This window comes from Copadichromis virginalis, linkage group LG9 (assembly GCF_057382275.1).
Source record: "Copadichromis virginalis isolate Kocher_CV1m ecotype Utaka linkage group LG9, C_Virginalis_male_GT1.1, whole genome shotgun sequence".
Lineage (NCBI taxonomy): Eukaryota > Metazoa > Chordata > Actinopteri > Cichliformes > Cichlidae > Copadichromis > Copadichromis virginalis.
Window position 1 is genome coordinate 21,829,658 of NC_140626.1, and position 27,214 is coordinate 21,856,871.

General features: G+C 41.0%; 1 protein-coding gene across 2 annotated transcripts in view; it reads right to left on the minus strand.

Moving 5' to 3' along the window:
- The window catches only part of smchd1 (structural maintenance of chromosomes flexible hinge domain containing 1), a 38,654-nt gene that overhangs the window by 9,950 nt on the left and 1,490 nt on the right, over positions 1-27,214 (minus strand). The window contains exons 2-35 of one of the 2 annotated variants that reach the window (XM_085468196.1): positions 22,594-22,669; positions 22,325-22,483; positions 22,127-22,209; positions 21,897-22,030; positions 20,975-21,089; positions 20,657-20,776; positions 20,371-20,534; positions 19,218-19,311; positions 18,860-19,121; positions 18,607-18,724; positions 17,085-17,277; positions 15,015-15,280; positions 14,878-14,917; positions 13,529-13,729; positions 13,322-13,435; positions 12,880-12,986; positions 12,616-12,698; positions 12,333-12,446; positions 7,014-7,091; positions 6,807-6,926; positions 6,573-6,717; positions 6,326-6,428; positions 6,055-6,127; positions 3,421-3,560; positions 3,103-3,231; positions 2,787-3,011; positions 2,438-2,580; positions 2,250-2,335; positions 2,041-2,159; positions 1,070-1,231; positions 844-972; positions 536-615; positions 279-436; positions 42-157 (exon numbers count right to left, since the gene is read on the minus strand). In XM_085468196.1, coding sequence (XP_085324322.1) covers positions 42-157; positions 279-436; positions 536-615; positions 844-972; positions 1,070-1,231; positions 2,041-2,159; positions 2,250-2,335; positions 2,438-2,580; positions 2,787-3,011; positions 3,103-3,231; positions 3,421-3,560; positions 6,055-6,127; positions 6,326-6,428; positions 6,573-6,717; positions 6,807-6,926; positions 7,014-7,091; positions 12,333-12,446; positions 12,616-12,698; positions 12,880-12,986; positions 13,322-13,435; positions 13,529-13,729; positions 14,878-14,917; positions 15,015-15,280; positions 17,085-17,277; positions 18,607-18,724; positions 18,860-19,121; positions 19,218-19,311; positions 20,371-20,534; positions 20,657-20,776; positions 20,975-21,089; positions 21,897-22,030; positions 22,127-22,209; positions 22,325-22,483; positions 22,594-22,669 — 4,449 coding nt within the window. The remainder of the gene's footprint in view (positions 1-41; positions 158-278; positions 437-535; positions 616-843; positions 973-1,069; positions 1,232-2,040; positions 2,160-2,249; positions 2,336-2,437; positions 2,581-2,786; positions 3,012-3,102; positions 3,232-3,420; positions 3,561-6,054; positions 6,128-6,325; positions 6,429-6,572; positions 6,718-6,806; positions 6,927-7,013; positions 7,092-12,332; positions 12,447-12,615; positions 12,699-12,879; positions 12,987-13,321; positions 13,436-13,528; positions 13,730-14,877; positions 14,918-15,014; positions 15,281-17,084; positions 17,278-18,606; positions 18,725-18,859; positions 19,122-19,217; positions 19,312-20,370; positions 20,535-20,656; positions 20,777-20,974; positions 21,090-21,896; positions 22,031-22,126; positions 22,210-22,324; positions 22,484-22,593; positions 22,670-27,214) is intronic. The other variant, XM_085468197.1, reaches the window with a different exon arrangement.

Consider the following 27,214-nt stretch of genomic DNA (forward strand, 5'->3'; position numbering starts at 1 on the left):
CCACTGTATATCAAGGAGACTCTTGAGTTTTAGTCACTCACTCTTTCTGGAGGCTTTTTCCCTGAAGATACCCCATCCCATATGAACATGGACACAGCAGCTGGGTTAAAAGTAGTAATTGGACTTCCCTCATCAGACACCACAGTCACTGAGAAAACTGAAGAGAAACAAAGACCTTCCCTTAGTTTGGCTGAACAGAGATTAAACTGATCAAAATACAAATAAATGAATTAATGAAACATTTTTTAAAGGAAGGAGAGAGAAAAACAAATGCAAACCTGGGAATTTGCTTCCAGCAAAAAACTTGACACTGGTGTCATACTCCACTGATAGGCTGACTGGTTTTTTGGGATCAGGGAGGACAGTGAGGCTCACTGATGGACCAGGGATGGGTTTTTTGTTGAAGGAGCCTTTAAACTGCAGCTGATAGCACCCCCTAGAGGAAGAACAGGCTATCAACACTTCCACTAGTGACTTTACAGTAGTGGAAACATCAAGACTGATGCTGTATTACGACAAATATAATTTTACTTACTTCGGCCCGCTCAAACCATTAACAATGAAAAAGGCTTTTCCTTCTGCGTTCACAGGTTGTGAAGTAACATTGGTTTTCACCTGAAACAATAACAAGACCTTTCCTATTAGATCATTGTATAGATTCCATACAGCTGCTACAGCAGCCAGATGTTGCCAAACCAATAAACCTGACTAAGTGATCAGCAGCAAGTGTGACCACCCCTATAAAAGCTGGTCTAAGCTAAGCTGTTACTCTACAGCTACTGTACTTCATTTTTCACAGGACTACATGGTGCTTTCTTTGATTGTGTTGATTTTCAAGCTAACCGTCAGTCCTGGAGGTGAAGTCTTTATGTCCACTACAACCCTCTGGTCTGGAGAAGGGTTTCCCCACTCATCACACAGCTGGACGACAAATGGTTTGGAGATGCCGTGATCATTTAACACCTGCAAAGGCTGAAAAAAAAAAAAAAAAAAAAAACAGAAAAGGATGAGCTATACCTTTAGTTTGTCTCCAAAAAGAAATTAAATTAAGAATCTTTTATTTTTTTACCTGCTCCGGTTCGCTGATGAGCTTAAGCTGAGCAGGGAGTCCTGCGGTCACTTTAATACTGACATGCTCCACAAAGTCAGAGTAGCTGAAAGACAGTTCTCGGGGGCCGAGAGACCCTGATTGGAAACGAATTCCCGTCACCATGGCAGCACAGCTGCTGTCCTGGTACAATACAGAGCCGTGAGATTTATCAGCTTAGATCATCACAATCACCACATCTGGCCTGCTCATTATTCAATAAAGAAGTTACTGAATTTTCTCTTCATCATCTTCTTACAGTACTGTGTTAGACAAATACAAATACAGTTCACACATGAACCACATACAGTATTTACACGGGTGCCAGTTACTATTTTACCACTATAATAAAATAGTAACTATAGTGGTAAAATGCAGGATAAATTGTGAGCACTTTAATTACAAATTTTATAGCACACAGCTTGGTTCCTTCAAGAGTTCATTAACCTCTTCTAAAAACAACATTATCTTTACATGTCCTGCTCTCCTTCAGCTGTAATCTGAATCAGCAGCTTTGTGGCACCATCTCTGAATTTATGAAGGTCAAAACCATCTCGGTCATATAAAATAACATCGACTTTGTTACCATTTTAGTGAACTTTGACCACAAAGACAAAAACTTTTCGTGTCATCTACGGAGTGTAGAAAAATGTTTTGTCTCCTTGGTAAGGGAGGGTTCATTATCTGTGGAATTCCAATAATATGACCTTGCTATTTTAACAAAAGCAGGCTTTTTTTTATTGGTAGGGAGGAGGATTCAGTAGATTTATAGTGGTCATAGGGCAGGTGAAAGGGCAAATGCACACATGTATACCCTTAGCTCACCAAAAACACATAATAAAGGGAGCTTTGTTTGCTCAGATAATATTAAGATTGCATTAGTGCAAATTTGATTTGATTTAACTAATATTTGAGTCAACTTTTGTCTTAAATGCACATGGCTCTGGTCCCACCTGCCATTTAAATGTGATGGCTGATTTGTCCAGCCCCTCAGCTTCCACTTTTATGTGGTTCAAACAGGTGGGGGTAAGCGTCTTGGTTAAATTGTCATACTGGTCCACAAGCTCCAAGCCTGTGCAAAGAAAGTTATTCTGAGTAATATAGGATGCAACCGTGAATTTTAAAAATGTGATTAATTGTAAATGATCAGATTTATACTCACTAATGTTTCCGGAGAGGATCTCACCAAGCTTCACTGTGGTTTGGGGTAAAGCTACTTTTAGACGCTCTGGTTCATCTGGACGAGGTCTACAAACAAAAGAGGGGACTTTATATCTTCACACATCAGTGTGCAGACCGTATCAAATGAAAACACTGAATCAAAGCTTTGATTATAGATTCATGGCTTACACGATAGTGAAGGAGACGGACACACTCTGGTCCTGATAGGAGACCTGGTAGAAGCGCTGCTCTCCCACCCGTTTAGGTACCTGTAAATCCGGCAGCTTCCCCTTGACCAGATCTTCCAGAAAGACATCTCCTGTCCAGTTAACCTTCACAGTGAAAAGTTAACATCAAGCTAAGAAGTGTTAAAACAGAATGGCTCATACAAGTCTTTTTTTTTTTTTAATCCTAGAATTCTTTCGCAAGGGTAAAAAATAAAAATAAAATATATATAATTGTTTTTTCATTTACAAAATCTAACACCTACTTAAAAATCTATTACAAGAGTAAACCGCAATGTTTGCACATTACACACCTTGATCATGGAGGCTATTTCAGCAGTGAGCAGTACCTCCCTGCCAGCTTCATCATACAGCTTGTAGAATAAGTTGTCTAGCAGTCCGCCGGCTATCCATTCGATCTTTTCACTGTTCCTCAGCACCAGATTCTCATTGTCCTGACTGTACAGCTCCATCACAGAGACCCTTGTGCTGGGCAGCACCCTCAGCTCCTTCATGACCAGCGGTATGTTTTTGTAACTCTAGAATGAAAAGAGGAGAGAGACACTGCAAACAAGCTACATACTTGGAAATTTTCTTCTGAGCAGAAGAATTCTTTTTTTTCTAACTCACAGGCATCACAAATTGAGCTTTGAGCTCTTGTTGCTCTCCTTTCATTATTTTCAGGTTAATGGGCTTTGTCACAAGCTGGCCAGCACCGGTGCTGCTGCAATCAGTGACCACCGGGGGGAAACCTTTAACCTGGAAATGTTTGAACAAAAACAAAAAGATTCAGCCTGCGTAGTTTTTTGCCTTACAGACAGAAACAAGACACCACTGAAAACAAATAGACCAACATATATAAACAGCTCATTATGGTCTTTCAATAAATACAGTTTTCTATGTTTTCACAGAGGCACCTGTGACTTCCGAACAAATCCATGTTTGTACCTCGCAGCGGACGATCTGTTTGGGGTTAGCGGTGATATTTCCAGCCTCGTCGTGAACTTCGACATGAAACGTGACCTGGTCTCCGTTCTCCACATCGATTGACGTTTCCTCCGGTTTGACGTGGAGGGAATTTGGGATACCTGAAAAACAACACAAAATCAGGGAATCTTTAAGAAAAATAAGACAAAAATCTAATTTACCTTGTCTTAATGTTAGCAGCCAACAGATTATCATTTGAACCACAGCTAAATGACATCTGTTACCTTTACAGTGAAGCTACAAAGTCTCCTGGGGACACTTTTTTTTAATCCTAAATGGTTTTGATGGCAGACGTCTGATCAGAGGTTTAAAACTCAATCAGTGTATCTACTGCTAATGTACTGCTCTCAGAGCCACGAGCTGCACACCATCAAAGTTAGATCTTTTTACCTCCCAAGGAACTTCAGTTCACCTTTCAGCTGTTTACGTCATACAGTTGGCCTATGACTATGGACCAACTGTATGACGTCATTATTGGACTTGAGAAAAAAAATCCTGAAGCTGTCTTTATTGCGCTTCAACAGAGCCAACATGAAGAAAGTTCTCCGTAAATACTGCCAACATCTCCTTCCCTATAAGAGGTGATCAAATACTGGATCATTGCTACACTCCATTCAAGGACTGCTACAAACCCCTCCCCACCCAGCTTTTGGCAAGACAGGCCATTGTTCCATACTGCTGCTGCCTGCATACAGACAAAGACTTACAATAGGAAAAAACAGTTTCCAGGGACATCTACAAATGGGACAGTGAGGCTGAGGCTAACATCACCGAGGATCTCTCCTGGACCCTTCACACAGACACTGCAATCAGGAAAGCTCGCCAGCGACTCTACTTTCTGAGGAAGCTGAGGAAGTTTGGCATGAATGCCAACATTGATGGGTTTAGATTTTGTTACTGTCATTTGTATTTAGAAATATTTAACCATATATGCTTAGAGGTGTATAATCATTTGTAGATTGAAAGAATGTCTCATCCTAGGAGGTCTGTAACAGCTCTGTGTAGCATGAAGGGGGAGTGCGTTCACTCCCTCTACAGAGTGTTCCGGCGTAGATCACACCTCCTACGAGAGGTCGTATCTTCTCTTGCTGATATATGGTTTAGCAAACACACGTATATTTCTTTAAGTATAAGAGCCTTTTGTTCAGAAGTCCTGGCACCAGCTTTGGGGAGTCTTCACAGGGTCACACCTTGACCACACACACACACACACACACACACACACACACACACACACACACACACACACACACACACACACACACACACACACACACACCCAAGTGACTTCTTCAGTCTCAGAAGTCACTTGGATGAGTGACGAAACGTTTCTCCCACAAAACGCTGCGTCCAGATGAACAGAATCAACTTTTTAGAGATTTACTTTCCTGGATGATTGAGAATGCATGAAGCTGAAATTTGTACTGAAGAGAGGTGAAAAAGTTTGACTGTCTTCTGAGAACAAATGGTGCCATGAGCGGGGTTTGAACCCGGGCCTCCTGGTCTTAAGGCGGCTAGAAGAAGCTGTAATTTGTGTTAAAAAGAGTTTTAAAAAAAAAAGTTTAACTGTTAACTGAAAAAAAATGTTGCCATAAGCAGGATTTGAACCCGGGCCTCCCGCTCTGAAAACAGCTGCTCATCTCACTGAGCTAAAACACAGCTCACCTCAGCAAGCAAAATCAGTGACCACACTGATAATGTGGTCCATTCATTTCAATGGGACCAAAAAATTGCATAAAACATTTAATATCTCAAAAAGTATAGAAGTTATGAGCACCAAAAGTCATAGTCAGCATTAGCAGAAATAGCAGAATAGTTTAAAATTTGAACGGTTAAAATCGCACAAAAACTGTGAAAGTAGTTCCACGGTGAAGAAGCATGGAGCAACTAGAATAAAGTATAAAGAATAAAGAGAAAGAGGAACTCAATAGTGTGAATGCCTGTGAGGCATTAAGACAACTAGGGCTGCACTGTGATGTGGTGGTTAGCACTACTGCCTCAGAGCAAGAATCCAACCATCTCCAGGTACTCTGGCTTTGTGCTTGCTTTCAGTGGTTATTCTAAATTGGCAGCAGGGATGAGTACGACTGTTGGAAGCATCAGATGCTTGACTTTAGTTAAATGCGTTACTTACACTTTTAAACTGTATTTATATATCTTTTTTCCTCATCCAAGCAATCACTTCTGATCAAGAGAGTATACACTTGAAGCATACTTCAAATGCTGTCAACAAGATTGATTTTTTGCCAAAACCTTAGCAATGGATAAGTGAACTAGATATGAAAATAAATTATTTAAATATAATTATCAACGTTTAAGTGCCAAGGATGAATCCAGTTGTTTCATAAAGTGTCTCAAAAGAAGATGATGCTCAACCAAAACTGATCTTCGAATCCCTACGTCGTTGTTGTTTGCACAGTCTCATCAAGATTGGTCCAGTCGTCCAGGAGCAGATAGGAAACATAAATCTTCTATATTCTACGATTATTATAGTGTGATTTAAGCATTTAACAATCAAGATTTCTGAAAGGACATAATGCACATGAGAAACCAGTACACAAACTGTTCAAAAATCATAAATAAATGAGGGGTTACCAGGAAGAAGACTGATCTTGATGGACTTAGTGTGTTGTTTCAGGCCAGGCAGGGTCACTTCCAGGTCATAGCTCTGAAAATGCAAACAAAGCACATAAAAATAAATCACCAAATCAGCTAATAATTTTTTGACTATTGACTTTCAAGTAGTTGTTACACCTCTTGATAAAACTATGACTGTACTATTAGTAGTTTATTTATTTATTTTAAGCAGTCTTCCATGTGACGGGCAAATTTATGTTTTCGTAGCGTAGAAATCATTAGTTCTAACCTTGGATTGCTGGTAATTCAGGACTTTTCCTCTCGCTTTGACATTTTTGATGGTGAATGTGGTTCCACTGCTGGAGAATGTCCCATAACTCAGATCCAGACCACTAAAAAATAAATAAATAAAAATAAATAAATAACAATGGCCGTGTTACAACACTGTTAAATGTGACATAATAAAGGCACAAAGGCTTTCATACATATTTTTTTTCTCAAGCATTTAAAAATTCAGTAGCATTAATGAGACTCACCAGCATTTGAGCTCAGGTGTGAGTTTAGAAGTGAGGGTCGTTGAGTGGCCATAACCATCTTTTATCTGCAGAGGAATGTCAAACGGCACGCCCACTCGCAGCGTGGGGCTCATTGCACTGATATCAAAGCTTGCTGCATCGCCCTCTGACAATAGAACAAAGGAGTGTGTCTGTTTGGTCAGAATGGTGGGAATAATGATCACTAGCTAAACACACAGCATTCTTTCTCCTCACCTTTAATGGTAAACTTCAGTGTGAACGTTGGAAGCGCTCTACCGCCAAAGCTGACAGCGTTTGTTTCATGGACCACTGTGTTCAAATTCAGTGTGTACTTTCCCAGCTCAGTCAGGTTCTCTGTCAACAACGGCTCAAATATGATCTTTCAGCAGACAAACGTCAGGGCAACCAAGATGAAGGATAAGAAAATTAAAAGAAACTCACCCATTTTTTTGAACCAGAAACCATTATTTCCTAAATGTGGGGCAACATAAGCAGCAAGCTCTTTGTCTGACTTTTGACCTACAAATGAAAAAGGTAAAATAATAAGAATAATTTAATTCTATAACAGGTGGAGCAAACACAGAGAGAAAGTAGGCTGAAAAAAAGAACAACTGCAAAACAAGAACCTGAACCTGAACCTGAAAAGTTAGAATTATGACTTTTTACACTTTATGACACATTTAATTTGAAGATTTTTTGGTAGTTTTGGCAACATGTGGGGCTGAAAATTAAAGATTGAAGACACTTTACTGTCATTATTTAGTTTATTGTACAATAAATTGTACAGTATTGTAAGATGGTGAGATCTAAATCTGTAACTGCAAATGTATTGGTGTTAATGAGGTTGGAGAAGTCACTTGAATGTGTGAGGAAATGTTTCTTCCACTGAAAATACGTCCAGATTAACAGAATCAACTTTCTACCAGTAAAGAACATAGTTTTAAATAGCTCAATATAGTTTTATTACCACTTTGACTTTTAGAAGTCAGCTGTGACATGCATTTGACCTCTGACCTCTGACACATCTTTAAAATCTTTAGTATTTTGACAATACACACCACACTTGTTAGAATCATAGTTTCTAAGTTATGAGGCTTTTTTTGGTCAATTTTTGACAAATAAATCATTAAGTTTAAGACCTAATGTAAATAAATTGTTAACATGACCACTCTCTACATCCCTACAAAGTTGAATCTGATTTCATTCAAAACTTTTTGGACTATCTCGTTTACAGACAAAATGACACCCATGCAAACGCTACCAAAAACATGACCATCTGTGAGGCAACTAGTACCGTATTTTTCGGACCATAAGGCGCACCAGATTATAAGGCGCATTGAGCAAAACAAAACAGTCAGATATGTCAAACTTTACTCAGTTCATTCTTCTTGCTTCCTCCACTTCCGTACCATTCATAAGTGTCAGGGGTAGACATTTGTTCTATCACAAGTAAGAGAAATAAGACACTGCAGACCGACTCAGAGAGTTTTAAAAACGTGCGCACGGGTGAATGTCTCTGGGAAGACACACACATCGAGTGCAGGCTTGCTTGCTTTATTTATAGGAGAAAGTAAGTTACATAGTACTTCCTCTTCTGTAAGCAGTCGGGGAGAGGTTAGACGTTAACTCAGTGCTTATCTGACCTCACACCCACACACATACTGAAATATAACAATACAGAAGTACAGTGGGGCAAAAAAGTATTTAGTCAGCCACCGATTGTGCAAGTTCCCCCACTTAAAATGATGACAGAGGTCAGTAATTTGCACCAGAGGTACACTTCAACTGTGAGAGACAGAATGTGAAAAAAAAATCCATGAATTCACATGGTAGGATTTGTAAAGAATTTATTCGTAAATTAGGGTGGAAAATAAGTATTTGGTCACCTCAAACAAGGAAAATCTCTGGCTCTCACAGACCTGTAACGTCTTCTGTAAGAAGCTTTTCTGTCCCCCACTCGTTACCTGTATGAATGGCACCTGTTTGAACTCATCATCTGTATAAAAGACACCTGTCCACAGCCTCAAACAGTCAGACTCCAAACTCCGCCATGGCCAAGACCAAAGAGCTTTCGAAGGACACCAGGAAAAGTATTGTAGACCTGCACCAGACTGGGAAGAGTGAATCTACAATAGGCAAGCAGCTTGGTGTGAAAAAATCAACTGTGGGAGCAATCATCAGAAAATGGAAGACATACAAGACCACTGATAATCTCCCTCGATCTGGGGCTCCACGCAAGATCTCATCCCGTGGGGTCAAAATGATCATGAGAACGGTGAGCAAAGATCCCAGAACCACACGGGGGGACCTGGTGAATGACCTGCAGAGAGCTGGGACCAAAGTAACAAAGGTCACCATCAGTAACACACTACAACGGCAGGGAATCAAATCCCGCAGTGCCAGACGTGTTCCGCTGCTGAAGCCAGTGCATGTCCAGGCCCGTCTGAAGTTTGCCAGAGAGCACATGGATGATACAGCAGAGGATTGGGAGAATGTCATGTGGTCAGATGAAACCAAAGTAGAACTTTTTGGTATAAACTCGACTCGTCGTGTTTGGAGGAAGAAGAATACTGAGTTGCATCCCAAGAACACCATACCTACTGTGAAGCATGGGGGTGGAAACATCATGCTATGGGGCTGTTTTTCTGCCAAGGGGACAGGACGACTGATCCGTGTTAAGGACAGAATGAATGGGGCCATGTATCGTGAGATTTTGAGCCAAAACCTCCTTCCATCAGTGAGAACTTTGAAGATGAAACGAGGCTGGGTCTTCCAACATGACAATGATCCAAAACACACCGCCCGGGCAACAAAGGAGTGGATCCGTAAGAAGCATTTGAAAGTCCTGGAGTGGCCTAGCCAGTCTCCAGACCTCAACCCCATAGAAAATCTGTGGCGGGAGTTGAAAGTCCGTGTTGCTCGGCGACAGCCCCAAAACATCACTGCTCTCGAGAAGATCTGCATGGAGGAATGGGCCAAAATACCAGCTACTGTGTGTGCAAACCTGGTAAAGACCTATAGTAAACGTTTGACCTCTGTTATTGCCAACAAAGGTTATGTTACAAAGTATTGAGTTGTATTTTTGTTATTGACCAAATACTTATTTTCCACCCTGATTTATGAATAAATTCTTTACAAATCCTACCATGTGGATTCATGGATTTTTTTTTCACATTCTGTCTCTCACAGTTGAAGTGTACCTCTGGTGAAAATTACTGACCTCTGTCATCATTTTAGGTGGGGAGACTTGCACAATCGATGGCTGACTAAATACTTTTTTGCCCCACTGTATATCATGCTTATCTGACATCACACACATTGAAGTAAGGAATGCATCATGTTCTCTTTAACAATAAGCTTGGTTATGTTGAAATATATGAACACATAAAATATAAGGCACACTTGATTATATTGTATTATGTAGAAAATCTTCTTACAATAAGTCTCTCAGTCAGAACATGGTATATCATGCTTAGGTGGAAGCAGGAAGTTAGCTCGCCAGTTAACTTCTGACTTTCTTCTCGTTTGGCTCTCGGCAAAAGGCAGTCGAACTTTTTCTCCTCTCCTCCTTCCCCTTAGCTTCCCTGCTTAGCCTCTTGTGTCCTTGTCTTGTCTCGTGTGTATTACTTTCCCTGGAACACTCTCTCACAGTCTGTTCTCTAAACCTAAAAGAGAATTCTAGATTTGATCAACTGGTCTCTGAATGCTATTGACACCCTTTTCTCAACGAGAAGTCTGGGCTCGGGAGAGCCCGAGTGCTCTGGAGGGACTTTCCCTGCCGGATACACGATGGACGGGTGGCAGAAATGGAGGGTCGTGTACCTGGCGGGACTGTCGATCGAGGACGCTGAAGATATCTACCTATTCGGAACCATGATAACAGGGTTCTTGCTGATCGGAGCTGGCTTGGCCCTGGTTTATCGGAGAATTAAGAAAGCGGAACCGGCTGTTCAAACCCCCCCCCCCCCCCCCCAAGGCTGCCCGCTGGGATTGAAACGATGGGACGAGGCGCGACTTCTCAGAATGGGCTCACTGAGTGCAGCATGGTTAAGACCTTGGAGGAGCTTACAGCTGCCGTGAATACTTAGAATAACACCTCTGAGCGTATATTGGGTTACATAAAGGTGAGGTCTGCTCAGAATAAGACCTCTGAGCGAAAGTTGGATTACATCGTGGAACAGCTCACTGCAGTCGTGAGTTCTCAGAATCGGCTCTCTGAGCACAAGAATGACAACACCACGGAACTGAAGGTTAATAACATCATGGAGAAGCTCGCGGCTCTCCAATGGGAGATTGAGAGACCAGTGTTGGAGTGTTAAAGAACAGCTTTGAAATTCTCATGAGCTGCTCGCATAAAAGAAAAATCAATAACATCAACATCATAATGCAGATACCCCCTCGGCGCCAGCTGTGGGCTCAAGGCTGGAGCCGAACAAAAACTCCCTGACAATGACTGTGTGTTGACTGTTCTTCCCACTCTATGCAAGGCCACCTGGGTTGGCCGCTAGACTGTTTACTTAGCCTGATAGGGTGAAGGACACTGTCTCAGCTGAACTCTGGACACGCACACACATACACTTACACTGATAAGCACTCACATATCGCCCCTCCCCTTCCAATGCCTTCGATGCTTGTTGCCTCCTGGGAACACGAGGCGGGTCTGGGCCCGCGCAGTGGCAGGATGGCTGCTGTGTTGCCTGGGATTACTCCTCATCCCCTACCCAACCCTGTTGCTGGTCACGTGCTCTATAATGTTGTGCTGTGGACATTTATGTACTTTCTGTGCAGAGGAGTTTTTTTGTTTCCTGTTCTCATGCTGTCCTCCATAGCCCAGCATGAGTAGAGGTCTCTTTTTTTCCTCTTGTACTTTCCCATTGTAGTGTACATTTCAGTGTTTTTTCTGTAATGCAACCGTTGTCTGACTTGTATCCCCATGTGATGGCTGTGTTGTGTGTGTAAGGTCAGGGGCGGGTTCATTCCACTGCAGGGCAACCTGCCACTGCATGTGGCGAATAAAATTTGAACTTGAACTTGACTCCGGTAAATTTAATAAATTCTGTTTTCATGGATGCCTGGATGTTAAACTTAATTGTTACACCTGGTAAAGCAGCAACGCTGATAATTTTATTAAAGATGAAAGAATTTAGACCGTTTTTAAATCTCAGTGATGCCGCAGTGTTTGTTTGACTTTGGGATCTGAAGTGGATGGAGTTTTGGACCCAGATTACTCCGCGAGGCTCCTGACAACGGTAGCCATAATGCTCCGATAATCCATCAAGCAGTGCGGCTTCGTAGCGTATCAAAGTTGTAGTAAAACATGTTTTGACAGATTTCTGCGCGGCGCGTACTACATAAAATCGGTTCGAGGTCAGTAAACACAACCAGAATTCATACATAAGGCACACTGTCGAGTTTTGAGAAAATTAAAGGATTTGAAGTGCGCCTTATAGTCCGAAAAATCTGCATCTTTGTTATCACCAATTAGCTCCTACCTGCACACATACAGCACTTTGATAACTGAATTTCCCAGCATTAGCTGATAAATAAAATAGCTGATAAATTGCAATCACCATATAGCTCAAGTTAAGGCTTTTAAAAACCAACTCCCCAGGGTTATGTCAATAAATTGTAGTCTTGGAAACTTTGTTATAAACAGCAGAAAGACTTTTTCCACATTTTTTTAATTAACCACCTATTAATTAAGTTATCATGAAAAGAAAACATATCAATAGGATATCAAATCTGTAATCAAACACTTACCATGATGGAGTAACGTGAGCTTAACACACAGTTTTGTCCCTTTTCCCTGGCCCACTGAGGACATCCGAGATAATTTCTCTCCCCTCTTGTTCAGGATGTCAATTTTAAGAGGCCCTGAAACGACACATCAGACAAAATGTGAGGAATGAGCTTTGAGCTATACGGGACAGGAATGGGGGAAGACTTTTTTTGAACACCACTGTTTGATGCAAACAAATTATCTGTTTGTTTGTTTTTCATAACATATGAAGTGCTGTGGTATGCAAACACTGCAAGATCTTACCTAAAGTAGTCCCAGCAGAAAGAATGGCATTATTTTGCAAGGGGTTACCATTGGGCCATTCCACATTCAGCTTATCTGGAAGCCTGAAACAAACACATGTCATTCACCTGAACTGAAAGTCTAATTTTTGAGTCAGAATGAGGAGAAAGATTTGCAAAAAATAAAGCAACCCAGGAAACAGAGCATCTACATCACAAACAAAAAGTGAATATTAGAGAGGAGCAGTTTGTGTAGAAAAAAATGTCTCCCTAACTGCTCACTCACTTCTCAGAGTCACTGTCGATAGTTTTCTTGATGGTTTCATCAGTGGCTGTCTTGTCGATCTTGGAAATGGGAACGATCTTGTTCATGTCCCAAAGTGCTTTGGGCTCCTGGGAAGAGATTTTTCTTAAATCAGTAAACTCAATAAAAGAACAAAGAAAAAAAGAGGGATTTATATAAGTGAATTTACTGAAATAATATGGAAAATTAAACCCCCCCCAACAAAAAACTGATGTTTTAATAGTGATTCAGATGACTGTCAATAGATTTTATTTACTTTTTCGCTGTTGTTTTTTGCCCTTTATAACATAGACACAAAGAAATTTTATCACACAATTTTTTATCACTGATATTATTCTTAAAACCTTTTAATGCGACATTTTCCAGTTTTGGAATTGATGTTCGATCAGTTTCTCAAATCAAAGTTTCATAATTGCCTTCTTACTCGAGACACTTCCACCTGTCCTCCCGTGGCATAGACGTCTCCATCGTAATTTCCATGCAGCAAAAATTGAACCACTTTACCGTACAGAATGGGATTTGTATTGTGCGTCTTCACCTGTATGAGGAAGCATAAAGAGATCAGAATGAATGTAGAAGAGGGAACAATAAGAAATTACATTTAAGTAGACAAAAACCAATAAATGCTCACAAGTTGGCCTGTTTTGTATGTCCTGCCTCCCCACTCGATGGCGGAGAAGACTGCCCACGGATGCTGCATTTTCTTACTAGACACATCTGTCCGTGTTTTAATCTCATTGAAGCCCACAAACTTGATTTGCTTGTCGAACTTTTCATTACAGTTTCGAAGCCATTGTGTGAACTCCTTCTGGATGTTACCTCTTGACGATTTCTGTTGAAACGGAAAGAAAATGTTTAGCAGAGAAAAGCAGGTAAAAACAAAGACCTGAAAACAGGACATGTTAAATATGTTACCTCGCGGTGTTCTGTTACTAACAGGTAGACAGAATGTATCCAACAGTCACTCATCATTAATACTAATATTGGCGACACACCATATGTCCAGTCATGAGCTGCTTAATTTCATGCATGTGCAACACACACACACACACACACACACACACACACACACACACACACACACACAGTGGTTAAAGCAAATAGTGGGACACAGTCTCTCTCTGGCACACACACACGGGTTTAACTTTGTGCTGAACATTAGGGGGGGGGGATTTGTTTTAAATGCCAGAGGACCACCAGCATTTTTGCTTGTCGGCTCTCCACTGCTGTATTGCCAGATGGTAAAAATACCACATGGTGATTCTGCTTTTTTATGTATATACATTCAATCATTTACATCACTGTATTGACATCAATAAACTACACCAACAACTATACACATGACCTCATAGAGCTAAACTTTGCCAAGCCAAGTATTTGATGGAGCCTACAGTCTTCAATAATCCATGGCTTGCTTCCTCCTGTTGTCTGCCAACAGCTGAAGAAGGCTGTGAAGTTTTTTGAGCATAGGTGTTCATGGCCTGGATATGTAACTGACTTTTTCATTGTCCTGAGAACCCTGAACATAGCCTTTTTCCAATCTCTAAAGCCTACACTAACAAAGGCAGGGTCACACTTTGTTTTTCAGGGTTTTCCCGTCAGAATGTTATGTGGAAAACAAGTTCCTGTGTGTGTTGTGGCTAACTGTTGACGTCTCAGAAAGTGGTCAATTAAACGTCCTGATTAGGGCTCTTAGTTTCCAAGCATCATTATCCTGAGGTTATAACACAGTTGTTTGCTAATCTTGAGTGATTTGAATAAACTTTGGAACAGTGAAAACACTGCACCCTTTGTAAAGTGGCACTGTAATGCAACCAGGGGAAAGTTGTGAAGCATTTTTGTTGAAACGACAACACACATTTAGCTCGCTTCTGCACTCTGAAATAACTATATATTAAATGATTGTATTGCACATATTAACAACATTTTTGACATTGTTAAATTTTAAAAAACTCTATTAATATATCCTTGGATTCTCACCTGCCCAGTTGCCCGACTGTTGCCCTCACCATATGACTTTCTGTGAGTAAACCACACGAACCAGATACAAATCAGTTCAGTGCTCTGAAAGTGTGTGCTTGCATGCACAGTTATTTTTGTTTTTTTATGCCTGTTACCTGGAAATCTGTGCCTCCTGTGCAGCCTTTCTCTGTGCTTTATCCCCCTCTCTTTGGTCATCTGACCCACTGTCACCTCCTTTCTCTTGCCCAAGTACTACACCTCCTCTGTCGCCTTCTCCTGTCTCTCCTTTTTCACTTGCTGCACCTCCTCTATCACCACCTTCACTCTCCTCTGCACCTCCTCTTTTGCCTCCTCTCTCTCTCTCCTCATCTCTGCTTCCTTGCTTCCCTCTTTGATCACCTGCTCTGCAAACCTCTTGACCCTGATATAAAAAAAGCTCAGTTAATTTTTAAATGGTTTGAGAGAGCTGGTATATATCACATCAGCATGTTCCCTTACCAAAAAGTTGGAAAGCATTTGAAACACCTTTTGCCCTCCTACCAGCACATTAACATAATTTTTCTTTTAATGTTGTTTCAGTGATTCCCACACAAGTTTACTGTAATACATTTAGACAACATTCTTTTTACAGTATTATATAATTATAACATGTACATATACACAACATTCCTCTATTGTTTGACCTGCCTTTCTCTTTCTCTCCTCCCACCTCTACATGTAGCACAATGCTCCCCACCCGACACATGCACACGCACACGCACACACACACACACACACACACACACTAATGTGCTGTTAGGATGGACGTGCTTCATTGTGAGTGACACAAATTGACAGGGGGACCACCATGAGAACATTTGTAATAACAAACTTAGTCTAACACTTTAATCTCCCTCACTCAGCTGAATGTGGACATTTTAAACTAACATAAAAGAAGTGGCTAAAGCTAAAGCTATCCACAGCTCAGAATATGCCAGCAGCCTCGGTATGAGCAAAAGATGAAAGCGCTTGAGAAAAATTATGGAGATGAATGAAAAAGCAAAAAGGGTCCAAATTGTGTTAATATATAAACATACCGATCGTTTGATTTGTCGTATAAATCTGTTACACTTGCTTTTGTGTGTCGACATACAGTATGTCAGGTAAAGGTTCGGGTACAGCAGCTCATGCACATTTTTATTAATCACAGCACTTTATTTTAAGTTGTTTAGGTGAGAGAAGATCATCTAATGTTGAGTATTTTATAAATGCAACAACTCTGACCTTTGACCTATGTTAATATCTCTATTATACCAAAGCAAAACACTAGACAACAATTAACACTGGAGTGCTTAAAGGTAGCTTCAGTGCACAACACACTTTATTAAACACTGGAATATTACATAGGTTAGCACTAAAAGATCTTTAATTCTAGACAACATATATATATATTAGAATTAAGGTTTGGATATCAACCTAAGCTGAATATTATGTGTGTATGATGTGCTCCGTTGTATCCCAGGTTTTGTCATGTTTAAAAAGTGTTCTTTTGAACTGGAGAGGATGTCAGCTGGATTTTATATATTTTATATACGGTAATAGACCATCAAAGTAGCAGCCCTTGGTTTACTACCGGACACTCTCCATCAGTTGTTCTATATCCAGAGAAGCCGTTTGGATAAGCCATAAAAAATCCACAAAAAGTCCTGTCTTCATTTCAAGCCCTACCAGGACCCTAGATAACTGAGAACCTACACAGTCTTCAGGTCAGAGAACATGCTGAAGATAGTAAACACTGATAAAAATATGGGATTTTATAAACACCTGCCGGAATTAAGAACAGTGATGGGAAATGTTGTTAAACCTGAAAGCAGGTCACAGCTGGGTCAGCGTAATAAAAATAAGACCACATAGTCTCCGCCTGAGTGCATGTGCCGTAGGCAATTCCATACATTGGAAGTACTCATTCTGTAGCTCAGGATGTGATCTGCTATAAATGAGGACAAGACATTGTATGCTTCAGTCCTACTTTGTAAACTGCTCTGTACAAAATGAACAAGGTGGTTTTAATGTTGAGGCTGACTGATAAAGTAACCGTAGAACTCTTCTCTTCCTGTTAACAATTCTCATAATAAATCAGATCCATTTCAATCCTTTATCAATCATAATATATATCCGCTCAAGGGACTGAATGTGGTGCTGGAGTTCTGATTGTGAAAGAGCCAGTGAGAAATGGAGACGGTCACCTGTCCGTTCAGAACCAGTGAGAAGATAGTTTGATTGTTCTTCAGTTTCAGCTCAAGGTCCATGAAGGTCATCTTGTTTGTGGTGACCTGGAAATTGTCATCAGCGAAAAGCACTCCTGAAAGCCGACGGTAACACTCCGGGGGTATATCTGCTGCTGTTCTGCTGTTATGTTTACGAGAACACCAGTCAAACCTGTAACAAATGGAGCAAGACACAAGAAGGAAAGGATATTAAAGTAATTTTTACCACTATAGAATATGACAAATACAATGTGAGTGGCAAGGGGAAAAGGTTAACCTAGCTCTCTCTCATTTTTTGGAAGCACAGTTTAAAGCGATGCTGACAGCGCCAGTCTGAACTCTCAGAAAAGTCTAGGGTTATTCTGTTTGTTCAAAGATTCAGTTCCGTTTAGTAATATCAGGTTAATAACATGAAGCATGCTGCTAGCAAAATATTCTCTGTTAGCTGAAAGTCAGTTTTAAATACAATCTTTTATTTTCTGACCTGTTATACATCTTTACACATATTCAGCTCTATACCTAAATGAATTATTTTTTTTAACTCGGTCCACTTAGTGAGAGGTCACAAAAAGAGTGACAAAAGGCATGGAAGGTTTAGCAGCTGATCTACCAGCAATGCATCTTTCAACATAGGTGTAGCCAGTCAATGTTAGTGATAACCATAATATGCCATCAGTAAAACTCAATCAAGTCTGAGAATATTATAACAACACATGAATAGCAGATTATGTGCTATCTGTTAAATACACAATCACCAACACAGCAATTCAAACCGCGGAAATTCAAAAGAAAAATAATCAATAAAGGCAAATCCTTCCCTCAAAAACAGGGCAAGTCTGCGGGGGTCTTAAGGGCCCATTATGTTCAAAGCATTGAATGTATGGCGTGCAAACAGTGACATCACAGAGCCGTCATCATCTAAAACACTGAATGACAGGTACTGCCACGCAGAGAAAACCTCCATATCAGTTGCTTTTGTTTTCTTCCAAAAGTCTCATCTTTTTGAGCTGTTGCATCTCTTTAATCTGTATAGTTTGGGAATATCTGAGCTTCTGCACTGACATATCACTGAAACAGTGGTAAAAACAAACAAAAGCATACATGTGTGTTTTCAACCCGGCCACACCGTTTGCACCAATTGTGTAAAGTTACGAAAAAACTGAACGTGAAGTGAAGTGAACGACTAGCCACAGAAAAAAGTTGCATCACTTTTGGCATTCGTGAAGACTGCAAAGGTCGATATGATAAAAGATTACAGGCTTTGTTTCCCCATTTTTCCACTGACACTATCCACAGATAGGTTCCTATGTGGAGTTAAACCGTATCCAACATCACAGCATGACAGGGACCTATATATGACAGTGGAATCAATTTTCTCTGCTGACTCCTAGCCGTTATGTTAAACTCTGAAGTGAAAAGTAACTAAAGGTAAAGCCTACTATTTTAGACTAAAATGGGACATTAGTTTTTGTGAATATAAGTATGAAATGAGTGTAATTACTCAGCCACTTTGGTGCCAGGTATGAGCCGTCCATTCCAGAAACACTCAAAGATCTTCCTTTCTTCCTGAGTCACGAGTCCAGGCTCATTTTCTAAATTGTCATTTTCAGAAGACGCTGCTAAAGAAAATTACCCCCCAAAAAACAACATAAACAAAAGCAACGAAAAAAACAAACAAACAAAAAAACACAACTTCAAAATATGTCAAACTATAAAATCCATGAATGTATTAAATATGTTAACAGTATGAATACCATTTGCAGAACATGTATCTTTGGGATCTTTAGGATCTTTAGGATCTTCAGGATCTTCAGGATATTTAGGATAAGTCTCCCTATCATAGAGGAATGGATGATAACGCAGCACTCCCTCCACTGTGCCACCACCCGGTCCAGAGGAGGCCTTGAACTCAAAGGTGTCCGCAGCAGAGTTAATGTACAAAGTTTGCATGTCATCGTCAACTTCCCTCAGGTTCAGCACACGGGGACATTTGTTTGGTTTTTCGCGTAAAGTGATCTGTAAACGAGTAAAATGGTAAAGTTAGCCAAAACATACAAAAATTTAAATAACATACAGTATTTTGTAAAAGTCTACATTTATCTGAAGCCTCACCTGAATGTCAATCGTAGGTTGTTGAGCTGTCTTTTTAGAGCCTTGTTTCAGGTCATTTCCATTGACTCCATGAATGTAATAGTGATATATGTGTCTGAAAGTAGGACAAATGCAGTTAACAGAGTTTAATCCAAAAGCAGTTTGGAAATGATTGTGTCAGGGCAGCCTTCAATTGTTAAAAGGTGAATTTCTTAAAACGGGAATATTGCAAGATAAAAAGGATGAAACAAAAGGAGGAATAAAATAAAATAAATTAAAAAACAGAAAAAGAATGCAATTAAAACAACAAAAAATTGGAGGTGTAAAAATAAAAAATATCACATGTACATAAGTATTCCCAGCCTTTGCCATAACACTCAAAATTGAGCTCAGGCGCATCCTGTTTCCACTGATCATCTATCAGATGTTTCTGCAGCTTGAGTGGAGTCCACCTGTGGTAAATTCAGTTGACTGGACATGATTTGGAAAGGCACACACAAGTCTATATAAGGTCCCATACTTGACAGTGTATCTCAGAGGACCAACCAAACCACAAAGCACAAGGAATTGTCTGCAGACCTCCAAGGCAGGTTGAGGCACCGATCTGGTCTGATGAAACAAAGACTGAACTCTTTGGCCTTCAATGCCAAGCGTCATGTCAGGAGGAAACCAGACATTACTTATTGCCCAGTCAATGCCATCCCTACAGAAAAGTATGGTGGTGGCAGCATCATGCTGTGGGGATGTTTTTTGGCAGCAGGAGCTGGAAGACTAGTCAGGGTTTGCAAATGTTGGTGAATTCTCAGTGAATGTCTTTCAGTGTCAGAGATCAGATTTAAACCCAAACGAACATGTCTGGGAAGATCTGAAAATGTCTGTGCAGCAACGTTCCCTATCCAACCTGCAAAGAAGAATGGGACAGACTGTCCCAAAATATCTGTGACATGGTTGTACCATCACACTCAAAAAGACTTGAGGCTGTAATTGCTGCCAAACGTGCTTCAGCATAATATTGAGCAAAGGCTGTGGATACTTATGTACATTTCCAAGAATTTAAAACATTTTTCTCACTTTTTTTTTTTTTTTACTTTGTCAAAAAGTGGAACAAGTGAAGTGTTACGAAAACTTTCCGGATGCACCGTCTTTAAGATATGATGTGGATGAGTGAGCTCACGCTAGATGTCTGGTCCATGCATCAAAATTCTGTTTCAGGAAGGAGATATGCTTTTCCTTGAGTCCTGTAATAACTACGGCCGTGAAGCTTTCCTTCCCACGTTCCTCATCGATGATGGTACGAAGGAAGCGCTCATCTTCACTCACGTGTGAAAAGTCGCCAGGCTGTAGCGGGAAGATTAAACATCACTCAGAGATGGTGTTGACGCAGGGAGAGAGCACACCACAATCCAAAAATCATCAAAATCTTTAGCACATCTTTTAACAACATCTTAAAGTAGACTCACCTTCCTGTTTAGGATGGTGGTGCTATAAATATCCTCTTTGTTCTTTTCCTTTCTTTCAAATTCTTCTTCTGATAGAACCAACTCATGAACATCTGGTAACCCCACTGGCTTGCTAATCATCTAGTAATTTATGAAACAAAACAAACATATGTACTTAATTGACAAAATACCAAGAAATGCCCATCTAAAAACCACACATCTAATTTTCAAACTCAGTCCGCAATAAAGGAAACAAAGTTAAGTTACATTTATTATATTTTATAATTTGGGTTTTAGATATTCTATGAAGTGTTTCACTGAGTTTCCACACAGACTTACTCTGACTACATTTCCAAAGTGGAAAACAGCTTGTTTTCCTCCAACTCCAAAGTACGATATATCACTATTAAGACTTCGAGGTACAGGATCAGGGCGGACGTAGTCTTCTTCTCTTCTGTAGAAAAGAGAAATATAAATGCATGGCTTAATTTGTGCCTTTTTTAAATTAAGATAGATGTTCAGAAGAAGAAAAAACAAAAATGCAAAATGATTTAAATACTAGGTTTAATTCAAAAGAGGCGAATGCATCCCCACCATTTCACATTTCTTTTCTTTTAGCAGCACATGAAATGTTTTCATATTTTTGCCTCAGACAGGATTTCAGTTGGCCTCCTTTATGATATTTTTGGTTTGTGGTGAGCCAAAGGTTCACCACAAACCAAAGTGGTCTGCATCAGAGGCCCCTTAAGCACCCAGACTCTACTACAGAGGCATGTTGGTGTAATATGGGCAGAATGTGGTTTGTGCTTGTTTTTAAGCAAAACTTCGGTAAGAAAGCCATCTGCTGGATTTTGCCCATGTTGCTCCCAAACTTCAAAATGTCATTCAGCATCAAGGGTGCCTTCACAGATTTTGAGGTGATAAGAAGCTGGAGTCCAGAGGACACAGCGTTCAAGATTTCCACATTTAAATTTTTGATAAATCAGATTGCAGGACGGTTTTCCACTTCACTACTCCACTCTTAAATGAGCTCATGCCACAAGAAGCCAGCAGCATTTCTGGATTTATACTCTTTTTACTATTTTCAATTAAACACGAGATTTATGTGATTTGCAAACTTCATTCTACTTTTATGTATTTGTTTTGGGGTTTTTTTTTTGTTTTTTTAAACAGTGTCCCAACTTTTGGAACTACTTTTGAATAAAGAGCTGGAAAGCACCACACTACTGTAATTTTGGAATTTAAAATAAAACAAACCAACCTTGCAAAACTGCCGGTTTCTTTTGTAAATTTGGAGTGTCTGTAAACTGCCCATTTATTGAGCTGCTTTGTAGTCATGCCACGTCCATTGTCCAGGACAATGACAGCAGGTTTCCCAAGACTTTCATCAAACTGCTGTTAAACAGATACAAATACTGAGTTAGCGCTCCTCTGTATATGTGACATTAATCCAGTATTCAATAATCATGTATTTGCAGTTTCAGAACCAACCATCCTTATCTCTATTATCTTCGTTCCTGTGTTTTTAGCTGTGGCTGAAAGAGAGTTGTCGATGAGCTCGGCAAGTGGATAGGCTGGAGGAGAAGAAAAAAAAAAAAAAAAAAAGATAAGCAGCGAGAAACAAACAGATCGCAAAAGGCTAATCTGTGATCATCCCAAGTACACGACCATGATCGTTTTAGCACTTACCTAATGACTCCTTGTTCTCACTGGCATAGTACTCATAAGTGCCACCCTTTATCAGCGTATCATAGTGGGGCGTAAACGATATGTTTTCCACCGTTGCCGTAGGCAGAACCTGGTGCTCGTCTTGCAACAAGTAAAGGGTGCTACCATCCTGGAGTTCCTCTAGAATAATTAAAAATTATTCAGTGGAATTCCATTAGAAGAAAAGCAGGTTCATCTTGATATTTCACTTAAGCTCAAAACACTCATCAATATCTGATAGATTTACTTACTAAATCTGTCAAAATCGAGAACAATTCTGTCAGTCGTTGCCACCACAAATGTCTCAAATGAAGGGATTCCAAATACCTGTAACAGTAAAGATGTAGTAATGGTTAGTGAGTCGTTTTAGACATAGATTTTATTAAATCCAACGCTGGAGAAACTCATTTGTTACAGCAACACAAGGGACAGGAAAAAAAAAAGAAGTAGAGATATATTGGAAAAATACAAATTGAAATAAAAACTATGTACAGTAAAAAATAAAAAAAAAATAAAAATAAAAATCGGTCAATCCTTCAAGCTTGGGTCCTCTACCAGAGACCTGGGAGCTTGAGGGTCCTGCGCAAGTATCTTAGCTATTCCTAGGACTGCGCTCTTCTGGAAAGAGATCTCCGCTGTTGTTCTCGGGATCTGCTAGAGCCACTCGCCTAGCTTGGAAGTCACTGCACCTAGTGCTCCGATTACCACTGGGACCACCGCCACCTTCACCCTCCACATCTTCTCGAGCTCTTCTCTGAGCCCTTGGTATTTCTCGAGCTTCTCGTGTTCCTTCTTCCTGATGTTGCTGTCATTCGGAACCGCTACATCGATACTACGTAGGTATTGATGGCCCGGATCTTGTTCTTACCATTCAGCTGACTCCTCAGGATTTGCCTGACCCTCTGCAGGTACTTGGTGGTTGCAGCTTTCCTAGCGGCCTCTTCATGGTTCCCATTCGCCTGCGGGATCCCCAGGTACTTGTAACTGTCCTCTATGTCTGCAATGTTGCCTTCTGGTAGTTTGATCCCCTCCGTTCTGACTACCTTCCCTCTCTTTGTTACCATCCGACTACACTTCTCCAGCCCGAACGACATTCCGATGTCATTGCTGTATAGCCTGGTAGTGTGGATCAGTGAATCGATGTCTCGTTCACTCTTGGCATACAGCTTGATGTCATCCGTGTACAGGAGGTGGCTGACAACTGCTCCATTCCGTAGTCGGTATCCGTAGCCAGTCTTGTCAATTATCTCACTGAGGGGGTTCAGGCCTATGCAGAACAGCAGTGGGGACAGAGCATCTCCTTAGTAGATCCCGCACTTGATGGTGACTTGTGCTATGGGCTTGAGGTTGGCCTCCAGTGTTGACCGCCACATCCCCATTGAGTTCCTGATGAAGGCTCTCAGGGTCCTGTTGATCTTATATAGTTCTAGGCATTCCAGGATCCAGGTGTGGGGCATCGAGTCATAGGGTTTCTTGCAATCAATCCAGGCAGTGCACAGGTTGGTCAGTCTGGTCCTGCAGTCTCGGCTGACTGCTTGGTCTGCCAGTAGCTGGTGTTTTGCGCCTCTGGTATTCTTGCCCATCCCTTTCTGTGGCCCGCTCATGTATTGACCCATGTGCCTGTTCATCTTAGCCGCTATGATACCTGACAGGAGCTTCCACGTGGTGCTGAGGCAGGTTATTGTATTGTTCTGCCTCCAGCCTTGGTGGTGCTGTTCTCATATTGTTCCCCTGCCACTGAGAGTACACCTTGGCTGGTTCCGTGGAGAACAGCTGGTTTATTCTCTTGCCTTCTATCTCTCTGGTGTACCTCCTCAAGCGGCTGGCCAAGGCTGTGAGTCGTTGCTTGGCAGTTTCCAAGGTCTCAGGTATGGACAGCTTCCTGTACTTCTTAGGCACCTTCCTCATCGCGCCTTTCTGCAACTCCGATAGTTGGCTAACCTCCCTCCGTGCTACCTTGATCTTAGCCTCTAGCCTCCTTCTCCATGGAGAATACTGCCCCTTGTGGCTGTTCAACTTGTAGCCAAGCATCTCACTGATCACTGCTGCCGTATTGTAGATCAGCTTGTTAGTGTCGGTAATCGTGGTTGTAGGTATTGTCCGTAGTGCTGCATTAACATCATCTAGCAGACCTTCTGAGGGTACTTCACGTAATCTTGGTAACCGGCTACAGGGGGTCCAGGTTTCAAGTTTGGCCATGATCCTATCTTTCAGGTCACTTCATCATCATTAATCATTATGCTGGGTAAACCATGTCAAGGATGAAGGATGAAGGATCAAGGAAGCTTTATTGTTATTCGCATCACATGTTTACATGAGGTGGAATGAAATTATGTGCACATGGTCCCGGTTATCCATAGAAGTGAAAAGAAACAAAATAACAAAGAAACACAAAACCCCCCAGAAATAACAAATAACAAGTAATAAAATAATATAATATAAATAGAGTGCAACAACCTGAGTACCAGTATGGAGTATAGATATAGAAATATAGGTATAAATATTTTAGCAGCAAGAGGCCATGATGACTAGCATTGATAAAGTGACGGTGTCAGTAAAGTATCGGTAGTATAACAGTTCTTGTCTGTTTATGCATTGAGAAGTTTCACAGCTTCTGGAACGACGCTGTTTCTCAGTCTGGTAGTTTTGCATTTAATGCTCCTCAGCCTCCTGCCTGAGAGGAGAGCAGCAAAGAATGAGTGTGCTGGATGAGTTTGGTCCTTCGTGATATAGGTAGCCCTCTTCCTGCATGTGGATGTCAACACCTCACTTACAATCATACCTAAGAAAACACTGGACAAGCCTCTGTTGCATCTCAAATATGTAATGCCTCACTCATTACCAATGAATACTGACCTATCACGGATGCATATCTATGTAATATCCAAAAATGTATTATTAAAAATGAAAACCAATTCAGATAAAGATTCTTGGCATAAATTCGCCAGCACAGTGGCACAGACTGCACCGCTTACAGCTAGGGATGGGTACCGGTATCCAGTGCCATTATGGCACCGGTTCTGACATAAACGGTAGTAACCAGACCGAAAAGCAGCGCACATTTCGGTGCTTCATTTCGGTGCCTTTTTTTCCTGAAATGTCACACACTTTGGATTCCAGCCAATCATTTTACCTTTGCAAGCATAGTAGGCGGGCCCAGGTACGTATGTTCTTTTAGAGCAGAGCTACAGATTAAAAATACCCAAGGCGAAGCGGTCAAAGTCTGGCTGTACTTCACAACAAAAGATGCAAACTCAGCAGCCTGCAACAAGTGTTTTAAGGTGATACTGTGCAAAGGAGGTAACTCCTCGAGTCTGATGAAACACCTGGCGACGTATAGCATTTTGTTAAAAGCCGAGAAATGCGCCGTATTTGATAGCTTGCTGCGAGACCTCACACCGAGCACATCTACTGCGGGTGGGTTGCCTGTTATCGGACCCAGAGTTATCCCAACATCCCCCAAAAACCCGAAGCCTGCCAGTGTAGCAGAAATGATGACGGATGATGATGCAGCAGCAGCCGTTCTTCTCTGTGTGAGTAGCTTAATGTTGTCCGTGTGTGATTTACGTTGAGTAGGCTAACCACGTTATTACATTAATGCATGTAAGGGGAACTAGCAAACAGGCATCATAGTTACATGAGGCTGTCTTCTTGTTTGATGGCAGATACTCCCTTCACCCTGGCCAAAAAAGCTAAAATGACCAAAGAAAAAGTGGAAAACAGCTAAACATGAGAGGTTTTTGGACAAAGTTTGTGTTTTCCATTGATTAAGCACTGCTTCCAGCCAAGAGTGATGCCATAAATCCCCTATAGCTGCAGAAAAGGCTAACATTGTTATCTTTTTACAAAAAAACAGCTGAACATGAGAGGTTTTTGGACCAATTTTGTGTTCTCCATTCTTTAAGCACCGGTTCGAGCACCGTTTAAGCACCGGCACCGTTTCAAAAGTACCGGTTTGGTACTGGTATCGGATAAAACCTAAACGATACCCATCCCTACTTACAGCACTCTCAGTAGTGTCTGCCAGTAATACTAACTAGGGCTGGGCGATATGACCCAAAATTCATATCTCGATATTTTTTAGCTGGATGGCGATATAAGATATATATCTCGATTTTTTTTTAAAAGCCATAAGTTAAGAACAAAAAGAGAGTTCCTAGTCACACTGTGTCCCAGATGTCACACGGGCACTTTATTTACATACAGCGTAGATGTACATGAAGAAATTACTCAAAAATAAATTATCAGCATTTATTAAATAATCATGGTCCATAAATAAAAGAAAACAATGTTGTTTTTGTGCATAACAAAAAGCTCACAATTGTGCAGTCAAAATGTAAACTAATAGACGCTGAGCATAATAACAAAGAGACAGATTTCACAGCTGCACTACGTCTCTGAACAGGTCCTTATACACACACAGTACGTATCACTCCGCGAGGCTCCTCCTCGGTAGCCGTAATCCTCCGACAATCCATCAAGTGGTGCAGCTCCGTAGCTTAGCAAAGTCATATTAAAACATTTTTTGACAGATTGCTGAGCGCTGTGTACCACATAAAATCGGTTCGCGGTCAGTAAGCACAACCAGAATTCATACATAAGGCGCACTGTCGATTTTTGAGAAAATGAAAGGATTTTAGGCCGTGCAGCCCCTCCTGGCTGCATGTCGTTAGCGCGGTTAGCTCGCTAGCGCGGTTAGCTCGCTAACACGTTGACGCCGTCCAGCCCCACGCACGGTAACTCGCTAACGGAGATATTCCGCTTTCATCTTGTCATTGCCTGCAGGTGAAGCTAAGGGGGAGTTGTGTTCAGTGAAGGAGAGGTGAGGCCGAGTAACGTTGCGTAGAGACAAAAGTGGACGAAAGAGAGGTA